Here is a 12,462-nt window from a genome sequence, read left to right on the forward strand (position 1 = left end):
ATTTGTGTTCAATCTTTTAAATTTTTTTGTTACTTTACTATTTTCGTTGTTTAATCGAATTTATCCCCAACATAACCTTTTCATAAATAGGTATTTTTTAGTAAGTTTTTTAAAATAAGTATATTATAACACAAAGTATTTTTTATAATATACTTTTTTGGTTGTAAATTTAGAATATTTTTAGGATTTAAATAATATAAAGTTATAACAAATTATTTTTATAATATATTTTTTAGGATTTACATTATAATTTTAGAAAATTTTGCCTATAACAATCCCAAATACTAATACATATTATATGTTTATAACTCAAACATGTATAAAAATAAATTTTAAAGTTAAATCATTTTTTAAGTGTCTGGAAAGTCATAGCGTAATTAGATTTGATTGTAATTATCATATGATTATTTCAATTCTTACACTTCCATGATAATTGAAATATGTAATTAGTGTATTTCGATTAGACCAATTGAGTGATACCTACAAATTACCATGATTTCCTAAACATCTCACTCCTAAATCTAATTTTAAAGTCACTTTCTAAATAATATATTAATGTTTTTAAATAAAAAATTTAATTTCAAACATTTATAAAAATTATGGAGTTTGATTAAAAAACTACTACTATATTTGGTTAGTACATATAAAAGAATACTGGAAATATAAAAAAAGAAAAAGAAGGAAAGAGTACACAAAAATTAAATATACAGCAATGCACGCACAAAAACTGGAATGCATAGACAAAATCCTTATTTGAGAGAGTTGAGTTGAAACCCCCCTTCCTTTCTTTCTCTCTCTCTTTCCATTTTTCTTTTAATTTATTTTTCTTGTGCCGCCAGTGTTGTATTCGCCACCACCATCGTCGCTGCCGTAACCTAGGGTTTGTTCTAGGGTTTGAGATCTCTTTTCGCTTATCTTTTCTTCGCACAACTTTCCGAGCTGGATTCTCTCTCTTTCCTCAGGCGAATCTCCATGCGCCGCTGGTTCAGCGGCTTTGTTGATTAAATCACTTCCTCTTCTTCCTCCTCCTCCTCCTCCTCCTCTTCTTCTTCTTCTTCTTCTCTCGTTCTTTCTTGCTTTCATTCCTCGATCAGTTTCGAGAAGAGAGGCTAGGGTTTTCTTGTTGTGGAATTTTTCTTTGTTTCTTATTAATTAAATTTTCATCCGAGGGCTTTGTTTGTTTCTTGTTTCATTTTGTTGGGGGATTTGGATGGCATTGGGCGATCTGATGACGTCACGGTTTTCGCAATTGTCGTTGGCAGTATCCAATCATGTCATGGACGGCAACGGCAGCAATGGCGACTACCTTGAGGATGCTGCTTCTGCCGACATGGCCTCTCAAAGGAGGGATTTTGATACTGCATCCACCAGTAGTTATGCCAATGCCGTTGCATCCTCCGCCACAGTGCCTACAACTATGGCTTACTTGCCTCAAACTATTGTCTTATGCGAGCTTCGGCATGCTGCGTTTGAAGCTTCCACTCCTACTGGACCCTCTGATAGTGGCCTTGTCTCCAAATGGCGACCCAAGGATCGAGTAAGTCCTTTCCTTTCAGCCTCGTTTGTTCCTTAATTATTCCATTGATCAGATTGATTATATCTAATCACAGGCCAAGGAAGAAAAATTGTAACTTATTTAGATGCTGTGTCAGATAAGTGTATTGTGCACGTAAATAGAATTTTCTATTGCTATTGGAGAGTACGGAAAATTTTACTTCAAGTTTAGATTACGAGGAATGATATTTGCGTCACATTTCTATTGCTAATATCAATCCATCCATGCCACCTCGGCTATGAAGGTAACATGTGATTATGGCTTTAGTGCGTTGCATAGTAATTAGAAGGGAGGAGAGTTCTCAGACGTGCTAGCCTAGCATTATGGAATTATTAGGTTCAGTGAAATTCTTGAAGTATGAGCTGGGGGAAATGACAGGCATTTTATTCCTGATTTAGTTCTAAATAAAGCTTCAGAGTAATAGGGAGTTTGATACTTTGTACAATAAGTACTGCGCTGTAGGTTTTTCCCATTCTAGTCTATCCTTTGTAAACAGTAAGCAATTTTCTTTTATGTGACTGAATATGATTCTTAGATAATAGGATGTTTGCTCTTGATATATATTACAAATAATCCATAAAATTTCCCTTTTAACTTGTCATGATATGGGATGCTTGACCATATTCACTTGACTTTCAACATTATATGCAGATGAAGACAGGATGTGTAGCACTAGTTTTATGTTTAAATATTAGTGTTGATCCACCTGATGTAATAAAGATATCTCCTTGTGCAAGAATGGAGTGTTGGATTGGTATGTTTTCTGAGTCAAATATCTCCTCTTGTTTTTGCATGTTTGCATTTAATGGTTCTTAATGCTTTGATCCTCATGATTATTGTTATTCAATAAATCTTTAATAAGAGTCCCCGCCTCCCCCAAACATGCAAAGGAGCTAAATTCTTGTGGCCTTCTTTGAGCATGCATGAATTTTCTAAGATTGGCTATTTGGTTTTCCCTTGGCTGTTACTCTTTTTTGCCCCATAAAGTTGTCATTATTTCTGTAGTGGGATGTCAGAAGAGAACTAATAAAATTCCCTTCCAAGAGTCCTAATTAAGATATACTTCCAACTACATCTTCTATGCATAATCTTGTATCAGCTGTGAACAAAAGGAGTACCTCTAGTCATCCTAGGGTGAATATCGGAATACTATCTAACTATTAGTAGTTTGATTCATTTGACATTTTTAAAAGCTTCAAGGTTTTCTCAAAAAAAAAAAAATGCTTTGAGGTTTTCCAAAAGGAAAACATATTTGGAGCAGCAAGAGTACCTTCTTTAAGCAAGTATAGCAGTTCCAAACAACCAGCAGAAAATTGGATAGGAGTTGAAATAAGAACAATTGAGTATGGGGATTAAAAAATTGGGATTATTGCTGCAGTAAAATGGTATTTAGCATGCAGTTACAATAATGCTAATGCATGTATTAGCCTTGCTTTACTTGGTTGCCATGAAGGAAGAACAGGAATTTGGTATCCTAGTCTTTCAATTACATAAATAATTTTCCTATTATATTTTATCTTCCAATATCCTTTCCCTGTTGACCAAGTTATGTACAATAAAGAAAAAACTTTAATTCAATTTATTTTGTTTAATTGGGGAAGTCAGTTTTCCACATTTATATTTCTTTGATTTGGCAGATCCTTTTTCTATGGCACCACAAAAAGCTCTCGAAACCATTGGGAAAAATTTGAGAGATCAATATGAGAGGTGGCAGCCCAAGGTGTGGAAACCTTCTCATACCTTTCTTTCAGGTTATTCTATCAAGTTTATAATCTAATTCTCCTTATTGAATGTAACCAGGCACGGTGCAAGGTTGAGCTTGATCCTACAGTGGATGAAGTGAAGAAACTTTGTAATACATGTCGTAGATATGCCAAGTCAGAGAGAGTTCTATTTCATTATAATGGACATGGTGTTCCAAAGCCAACTGCAAATGGTGAAATCTGGCTTTTCAATAAGGTGTTATTTTGTTTGACTGTTATGAAACAGTTCCTGTTGCTTTTTGTTTGCACTATTATGTTCCTGCTTAGCCTGGTCATTTTCTTTTGCAGAGTTATACACAGTATATTCCCTTGCCTATCAGTGACCTTGATTCATGGTTAAGAACACCTTCTATTTATGTTTTTGATTGCTCTGCGGCTGGAATGATTGTTAATGCCTTCATTGAGGTATTTGCTTGTCTTCTGTTTTGTGCTATATCAAAATTGATATTATTCTCCTCTTTTTTAGCTGGATTTGATTTTTGAATTGAATTTGGTTGATAGCTTCTTGACTCTGGCACTTCTAGTTACCCTGGATCTGCACGAGATTGCATTCTGCTGGCTGCATGTGAAGCACATGAGACACTTCCTCAAAGTGCTGAATTTCCTGCTGATGTGTTTACTTCTTGTCTTACTACACCTATCAAAATGGCATTGAGATGGTACAACTTTTAGCCATATATTTAGGATGACGTGTATTTTTCATTTGGGAAATGTTCTCCTTTTTGGTATCCATGCTGTATATAAATCATGACATGACTTGTCTTACTAACCTATCAAGATGACATCAAGGTGGTAAAACTTCAAGCCTTGTAATTAGGATCATGTGTAGTTTTTATTTGGGAAATATTGGCCTTCTTGGTATCCACACTCTAGATAAATCATGAGAATGCATCTTTGAGGCTCATGAAAGCTGTTTCTCTCCCACTTTTCCTTTTTTTTTTTTGCTTGTTTCTCACATTTATAATATTTCATGAACTGTATCACATCACATCACATCACATCAAATCATTTCATTCTGTTTCCTTTTGAAATTTAAAATTCAATGAGTAGTTACTGTCACTAGAAGATGGTATTTATTTAGATTAGAAATTGTGTGAGATGCTATGTATAAAATGTTATGTTGACTGTTGTCTATGTCTTTGATCTATACGGTTTCCCAAGAGCTGCTTAATGGCTCTTGTAAGGTCAAAGTAGTATTTCACCAATGTCTAGCAGATGGAATTAATCAAATGCCTGTCTGTTTGAGGGTGCAATATTTAATAAAGTAACTAGGCTAGAGATATTTCCTTCTGTTTTCTTTTTGAGTTAGCTTTACCGTGGTTCTCTATTTAATTTTTGCTGTTTCTGGATTTGTTATAACAGTGATGTTCACCTTACACCTTTATAATTTTGATATGTTTGGTTATTTTGTGTAAAATGGGGTTACTAATCTTCTGATGGTTGACATCTCTTCCAGGTTTTGCACACGTTCGTTGCTTCATGAGTCTCTTGACTGTTCTCTTATAGATAAAATTCCTGGCCGCCAAAATGATCGTAAAACACTTCTAGGGGAGTTGAATTGGATTTTTACTGCAGTAACAGACACAATTGCTTGGAACGTTCTCCCTCATGGTAGTTCTTTTGAGTGTATCGATCAGCTGTGTGCTTTCTTACATATAGTGGTTTTTGTCTTCTGATCTATTCTATCAACTCTGCTTTTTGTGTCCCAGAGCTTTTCCGGAGATTGTTTAGGCAGGATCTACTAGTTGCCAGTTTGTTCAGAAATTTTTTGCTTGCTGAGAGGATTATGCGCTCTGCAAATTGTTCTCCAGTTTCTTACCCAATGTTGCCACCAACTCATCAGCACCATATGTGGTACTACAGGGGATTCCAATAACTTTACAATTTGTTTCTCAGTTGTTTTCTTAAAATTTTCTTCTATGCACTCTAGGGATGCATGGGACATGGCTGCTGAAATTTGCCTTTCTCAGCTTCCAGCATTGGTCGAGGATCCTAATGCGGAGTTCCAGGTGTGTGTTTTTCTTTCAAAGTCCTTTGCTTAATGTGAATTTATTACCCTGAATTTTCCTGATGGCTCCTGGAGCCTGAAGAATTTTATAGTAGCAGGATGAGAAGGTGCTTATTTTCAGTTCCTTGTGTTCCCTTACTCGGTGTGTTTTTTCTTTTGTTTTCAGCCAAGTCTCTTTTTTACTGAACAGCTGACAGCTTTTGAGGTATGGCTTGACCATGGATCTGAGCATAAAAAGCCACCGGAGCAATTGCCTATCGTTCTTCAGGTGCTATATTTTGGTGGTCTTTTTAGCTGTGGGGTGCAGTTTTTAGTTGCCTTTCTTTATTTATGTTGATTGTTAAATTTAATTGGGTATATGCTAAAACAAATTTACCGTCATGTAAGTTTTTATTATAATGACTGACCAGTTCATAATTGATATTTCAGGTTTTACTTAGTCAATGCCATAGATTCCGTGCACTGGTTCTTCTTGGAAGATTCCTTGATATGGGACCATGGGCTGTAGATCTGGTAGTTGTTCTTGGATGTACTCTTTGTTATGTGCACTTTGTTGTTTCTCCTTACATGTTGTTGTGTACTCACATAGTAGTTTCCCTTCTTTTAGGCCCTTTCTGTTGGAATATTCCCCTATGTGCTGAAGCTGTTGCAAACAACCACACCAGAACTGCGTCAAATCCTTGTCTTCATATGGACAAAAATTTTGGCCCTTGATAAGGTGTGATCACAGATGACTCTTAATTTTGGGATAAGTATTTGATTGCTTTTTCTGTATAGCTACTTATGCATACAGTATAACGTATATACTTGTGCTAGTACTTAAGTAGCAGTTATGTGCCTGACTTAGAAACTGACATTTAGGTGTCATTAAGTGCGTTGTAGTGAAAAATTCTAGTTTTCACTTCTTGTCGGTAGCCAAATAAGTATGTTTTTGATAGTCTGTCGTTTGTGTTTGCTGATGCTTAGAGATTGGTCTAGTTCACGAATTCCATTTGATGTCTTATATTAGCAGTATATGATAGCATATTCCTTTCGCTATATACTATAGTAATTTTGAAATTCTATCATCTTGTATTGCAGTCATGTCAGGTTGATCTGGTAAAAGATGGCGGTCATGTTTATTTCATTAGGTTTCTTAATAGCGTGGAAGCATATCCTGAACAGCGAGCAATGGCTGCATTTGTTCTAGCTGTCATTGTGGATGGGCATAGACGGGGCCAGGAAGCCTGTATTGAGGCAGGGTTGATCCACGTGTGCTTGAAGCACCTTCACAGTTCCATGCAAAATGATGTGCAAACCGAACCCTTGTTCCTTCAGTGGCTTTGCTTGTGTCTTGGGAAGCTCTGGGAGGATTTTACTGAGGCTCAAATAATAGGTTTGCAGGCAGATGCACCTGCAATATGCGCTCCTCTTCTTTCTGAGCCGCAGCCTGAAGTATATCTCCTTGCTAATTATATATTTTGGTTCTAAATGGGTAGTCTCTATTTTGCGTATAACGGACATTTTTAACATTAAATGGTTTTGATTTCAGGTTAGGGCTTCTGCAGTTTTTGCATTGGCTACCTTGCTTGACATTGGGTTTGATTCATTCAGAGATGGTGTTGGAGGGGATGAAGAATGTGATGATGATGAAAAGACTAGAGCCGAGATTATTGTTATTATTAAAAGCCTTCTGAATATTGTTTCTGATGGTAGCCCTCTTGTCAGAGCAGAAGTAGCTGTAGGTATGTGGTGGTTATCTCATTCATGTTTCTTGTGTTGAGATTGAGAGTCGCTTATAGTGTTTACCCTGGTTTTTGAACATTATCACGACTTAGTTGAATGAATATGCAGAAACTTGGCAATTTGAGACATGGTCAAAAGTTTCAGTAGCTCTTGTAAATGCCTGAGTTATCTGTAATATTTTCCAAACTCCGCATCATTTCTGTGATAGTATATGCAAAGCATTAGAGCAACTTGCAATTGTATTCCTAGTAATCTCTTGTTATACAAATTGTTCTATCAGTTTCTGATACCATTATTAGAACCTAATGTTTTGCATGTTATTATGCAAACACATTCATCTTTGAATTGCTTTCATTCCTGGTTGGGGATTGTGAGTGTGTGTTCTACAGATTGCCATGTTTGTTAACTATGCTGGTGACCAAGTGTTGATTCCTTTCTTTGCCTTGGCAGCTCTAGCAAGGTTTGCCTTTGGACATAAGCAGCATCTCAAGTCAATTGCTGCTGCATATTGGAAACCTCAATCTAATTCCTTGTTGAGTTCATTGCCTTCGCTGGCTAATATAAATGGCACAGGAAGTGGGAATATAGTTTCATCCCAGATAGGCCCTTTAATTCGTGTAGGAAATGACAACTCATCTGTAGTTCGGGATGGAAGGGTTTCCACCAGCAGTCCTCTTGCTACTGCTGGAGTCATGCATGGATCTCCTTTATCTGATGATTCATCTCAACATTCTGATTCTGGGATTTTGAATGATGGTATTAGTAATGGAGTCATTCGTCATTCAAGGTCAAAACCTTTGGACAATGCAATGTATTCACAGTGTGTACCGGCTATGTGTACTTTAGCTAAGGACCCTTCTCCACGCATAGCAACTCTAGGCAGGCGGGTTCTTTCAATTATTGGGATTGAACAAGTGACAAAATCTGTGAAGTCTGCTGGTAGCAGCAGTGCTAGGCCTGGTGAGCCTACAACTTCCTCAACGACTCCTAGTTTTGCTGGGTTAGCTCGTTCTTCTTCATGGTTTGACATGAATGGAGGTAGCTGTTATGTTCTCTGTTAGTCCTAATAATGAGTATCTGAATCATTGTGTTCTCTTCTTTTCCTGCTTGACATGATGCTATTTTTGTTCTATTTGTTCATGCAAGTTACAAGATTTAATTTGGACAATGTTGACAGGTCATCTGCCTTTAACGTTCAGAACTCCTCCTGTTAGCCCCCCTCGGCAAAATTTTTTGACAGGAATGCGTAGAGTTTGCTCTTTAGAATTCAGGCCTCATCTGATGAATTCTCCGGACTCCGGATTGGCTGACCCACTTCTAGGGTCTTCTTCTGGGGTTTCTGAGCGCAGTTTACTTCCACAATCAACTATCTATAATTTTAGTTGTGGCCACTTCTCAAAGCCACTTCTTACTGCATCAGATGATAGTGAAGAACTATTGGCTATAAGAGAAGAGCGGGAGAGATTTGCACTGGAGCGTATTGCTAAATGTCAGCACTCCTGTATGTGTTTTAACTAATTTGTTTTTGTTCTTTTCATGCCATTCTCATGCCTGTTTTAGCTTTGTAACTAATAGGTATCTCATTTTCTTTTCTAGCTGTTAGCAAACTTAACAATAATAGTCAAATTGCTAGTTGGGATACAAGATTCGAGACAGGTACAAGAACAGCATTGCTGCAACCTTTCTCTCCTATTGTTATCGCGGCAGATGAGAGTGAACGGATCAGGTATGTCATTTCTGCTTTAATGGATCTTAAAGCAAGCTGTTCCAGTTTTGAATGTTAACTGATTTGAGATAACACACTATTAAGAATAAATATTCTTTTGTAGTATTAAATGGCTATGATCCGTCTATTGGTGAGCTGTAATCAATGATGGGGTCTTAAGTTATACTCCTGAAATGCATATATTTGAACCTTTTTAATATAGTTTTTTCTCCCCCCACCCCAGCCCCAGCCCCACCCCCACCCCTTCTATTTTTATTTTTAATTTTAAAATTAACAAGGTGGCCAGTTGTGATTCATCTAAAGAAGATAATAGTTTCTGTTTTTTAAGAACTGATGCTTGCCTGCAAATATGCTGTCAAAAACTAGTTTTTTTCCACTTTGTCAAAGGTTATTATAAATTGTTTCCGTAAGTGTCTTTTCTTTTGTTACTAAAAACAGGACAATGTTGCTGAAATGGGTTAAGATGAGTTTGGCACTGCCTGCTATATTTTGTTTTCAATGATACTTTCACAACTTATTTCTGTAAATTATTTGCTGCCATATTAATTGTTTGGTTTTTCTTTCCAGGGTATGGAATTATGAGGAAGCCACCCTTCTCAATGGTTTTGATAATCATGATTTTCCAGAGAAGGGAATTTCTAAACTTTGTCTTTTGAATGAGCTTGATGAAAGCTTGTTGCTTGTTGCTTCAGGTAATATACTTTCCACCTTTTCTTTTTCAATGTTCCATGGTGGTGGGTTTTTTTTTCTTTCTGTTTTTGTAAAGTTGATTTAGGGCTGTTCTGATGCAGGTGATGGAAATATACGGATTTGGAAAGATTATACAGTCAGGGGCAAACAGAAACTCGTTACTGCATTTTCTTCTATTCAAGGTCACAAACCTGGTGTGCGGAGTTTGAGTACTGTTGTGGACTGGCAGCAGCAGTCTGGATATCTTGTACGTATTTGTCTAAAATGTCACCACTAAAAGGTTTTCCTTGCTTATAATTTGATGCCTAATTTAATATTTTTCACTATGATGTCATATACTAGTATGCATCTGGAGAGATATCATCTGTCATGATCTGGGACCTGGATAAGGAGCAACTTATTAATTCAATACCATCCTCCTCAGATTGCAGTGTCTCAGCATTGGTGAGTCGTCAGTCGCTGCATTTTTGTTATGTTTTTATTGAAGCGATCAGATTGAGCATGCTTGTATATATTCCGTTGGCAATAGGTACTTAAAGAATTAATCTTGTAGAAGGTACAACTTAGGGAATTTTACTGCATATCATCATTGAGCTGGCAAATAAGAAACATGCTGTAATTGGATGCGTTGTATCATCTATGTTGGGAAATATTTTCAAGTTTTATTAGTATGGATGCTTTCCTGAATATTGAATTAAGTTTGATGCGTAAAGAAGGTTCTGTTCTGTTTCTTTGTTTTTTTGTTTGTTCGTTTATATTTCATTTTAGTTTGTCCATGACATGCTTTTTAATAAGGAATGGGTGATTGTATCCCATTCTTGCTACACAATTAAAGCAGTGGGTGATTTTCGTTAAGGAATCTAGCTCTTCTCTTATCATCTCAGCCATATGGAGTGTTAACTGTTGCTGTTCTTTCGGTTTTTTTTTTTCATTCTTTCGGCAGTTTATCACAAGTTACCTATTTTCCTTGTTGATTCGTTTTCTCCATGGTCACAGGCTTCTTCTCAAGTTCATGCTGGTCAATTTGCAGCCGGTTTTGTGGATGGTTCTGTCAGACTCTATGACGTCCGGGCACCTGACATGTAAGCACTCTATAATAAATTACACTTTTAGAAGATAATGAGCAGCAATTTTCTGAGTTTTTATCTGTTTGTGATATGACTTTGAGCTTTGAATTGCTATGTGGATTGCCCTATAGTTAAATTCAACTTTCCTCGTTATTAAATTGATTCCTGTGACCTTACCTGTTTAAACCTGCCATAGTTTCCCATCCTATAATTACCTTTGTCAACTGATAGATGTAAAAGACTTTTCAATTAGTTTATCTCTATAATCATCCATTAGTCGGCACTATTCATTTGATATTGCTCGTAATCTTTTGGGAGTTGGGACACTTGATCCCTTTCATGGTGCTTAACTCCCATCTCAATTCTACTATTTTCTGCCCTCTCATGATCTCATCCGTGTTTTCCATCTGACTTGAGATTGTTATTTTAATGTTAGGCTGGTTTGTGCAACTAGACCACATACCCAGCAAGTTGAAAGAGTTGTGGGTATTGGCTTTCAGCCTGGACTTGATCAAGGAAAGGTAAGCTCGGGATATGCTCAAATGTCATCATCATCATCATCCTTTTTCCTCGTTGAACATTTCATCAATGTTTTGATCAAGGCAACACAAAACTTGACATTTTCACTCCGTTTTTCAGATTGTTAGTGCTTCCCAGGCAGGTGATATTCAGTTTCTTGATATTAGAAACCAAAGAGATGCTTACCTTACAATCGATGTGCACAGAGGCTCACTTACAGCTCTAGCTGTTCATAGACATGCCCCGATAATTGCCAGTGGGTCAGCAAAACAGCTAATCAAAGTCTTCAGTCTGGAAGGCGAGCAACTAGGCGTCATTCGGTACCAACATACCTTCATGGCCCAGAAGATTGGTTCTGTGAGCTGCCTTACCTTCCATCCCTACCAAGTATTGCTTGCTGCTGGTGCTGCAGATGCGTGTGTTTCTATCTACGCTGATGACAATTCTCAGACAAGATGAATATAAATTCTTTCCCAATTTCATGAATTCGGGAGGTATTGCACGGTAGAACTGGCATCGGCACAAATTGCACGGAGTCAGGATCGAAGATAACCTGTAAATGTTGCCTGCCACATTTACCATTTCATTGTGGGTATTCCTGGAAATTGGGGGGGGGGATCTGCTGATTGTAATGCTATATATATAGTGGGATATATATTCATTAGCCTCCGGTGTAGATGGTCTTACACATGTTCGGAAAAAGGAATCCTATCCTGCAGATATTTCATGGATGGGGGGGCTTTGGCAAATAATTTGTTCTTATAGGTGCATGTAAATAGTTTTCCCATTATTATTTCACCCTTTTCAGTGTGTTCATTGTTCTTTCTTCTCCCGTTTTCTTTTTTATCTTTTCAAATTTATGAAAGCAACGAACTTTGCATTATAATAATTTATCTATCACAAAGATTAGATTTGGGTCCAACTTGATTAGCTCGAGTGGCTTCCGTATCATACCATCGATTCGGATGAGGTTTTGCTTCAAACAAAATTGATAGATTGGAAATTTAAATAATGGAAATACTTATAGTAATGTGTTCGGTGAGAAATATGAAATGGATCGAAAGTTCTACAAGATGGAAAACCTGTCTAAAAATGATTTTTTTTCCAGTTTATATACATCTTTTTTTAAGGTTAATTAGAGAAAAATGTCGTTTTTAAAACTTAATTAGCAAATTAGGTTGGCTTTTCTTAAATTTAGGGAAATAGGTCAATTTTGGAGAGAAAATGCCTCTTGGAAACAATAGCAATTGCTATAGCTTTGAGTCGCATTTCAATTTTTCTTCACTGTTGCAGTTACCCCTCTTGAAAGTCTTCTTGCTCTCACCTTTGAAACAGGTTTAGGACAATGAAGTTAATGATACTACTTTGATGGAGAAAAAAATAAGTTATACTGGTGAGCCCTTTTCCCC

General features: G+C 36.8%; 1 protein-coding gene across 2 annotated transcripts; it reads left to right on the plus strand.

The window, feature by feature from the left end:
* The first annotated feature begins 676 nt into the window (after positions 1-676).
* Positions 677-11,874, plus strand: LOC107914561 (regulatory-associated protein of TOR 1). Of its 2 annotated transcripts, none has more exons than XM_041102172.1 (23): positions 677-1,537; positions 2,207-2,309; positions 3,193-3,275; positions 3,356-3,514; positions 3,607-3,723; positions 3,820-3,977; positions 4,775-4,929; positions 5,028-5,172; positions 5,249-5,327; positions 5,493-5,594; positions 5,756-5,839; positions 5,934-6,044; positions 6,407-6,760; positions 6,858-7,050; positions 7,502-8,089; positions 8,229-8,552; positions 8,648-8,777; positions 9,345-9,469; positions 9,569-9,714; positions 9,810-9,911; positions 10,464-10,549; positions 10,971-11,055; positions 11,174-11,874. In XM_041102172.1, the coding sequence occupies exons 1-23, from the start codon at positions 1,211-1,213 to the stop codon at positions 11,510-11,512; spliced, it is 4,095 nt and encodes a 1,364-aa protein (XP_040958106.1). In that variant the 5' UTR covers positions 677-1,210; the 3' UTR covers positions 11,513-11,874. The 2 variants fall into 2 exon arrangements, with proteins under 2 accessions (XP_040958106.1, XP_040958107.1); XM_041102173.1 differs by having other exon boundaries at positions 5,517-5,594.
* The last annotated feature ends 588 nt before the right edge of the window (positions 11,875-12,462 follow it).

The sequence above is a fragment of the Gossypium hirsutum genome, chromosome D10, assembly GCF_007990345.1.
Source record: "Gossypium hirsutum isolate 1008001.06 chromosome D10, Gossypium_hirsutum_v2.1, whole genome shotgun sequence".
In the NCBI taxonomy this organism is placed as follows: Eukaryota; Viridiplantae; Streptophyta; class Magnoliopsida; order Malvales; family Malvaceae; genus Gossypium; species Gossypium hirsutum.

Excerpts from the sequence above, each read along its gene's own strand:
- LOC107914561 (XM_041102172.1), top strand. The coding sequence starts at position 1,211 with ATGGCATTGGGCGATCTGATGACGTCACGGTTTTCGCAATTGTCGTTG. Across the intron at positions 8,778-9,344 it reads GATGAGAGTGAACGGATCAG|GGTATGGAATTATGAGGAAG; the intron begins GTATGTCATTTC and ends TTTTCTTTCCAG. Across the intron at positions 9,912-10,463 it reads ATTGCAGTGTCTCAGCATTG|GCTTCTTCTCAAGTTCATGC; the intron begins GTGAGTCGTCAG and ends CCATGGTCACAG.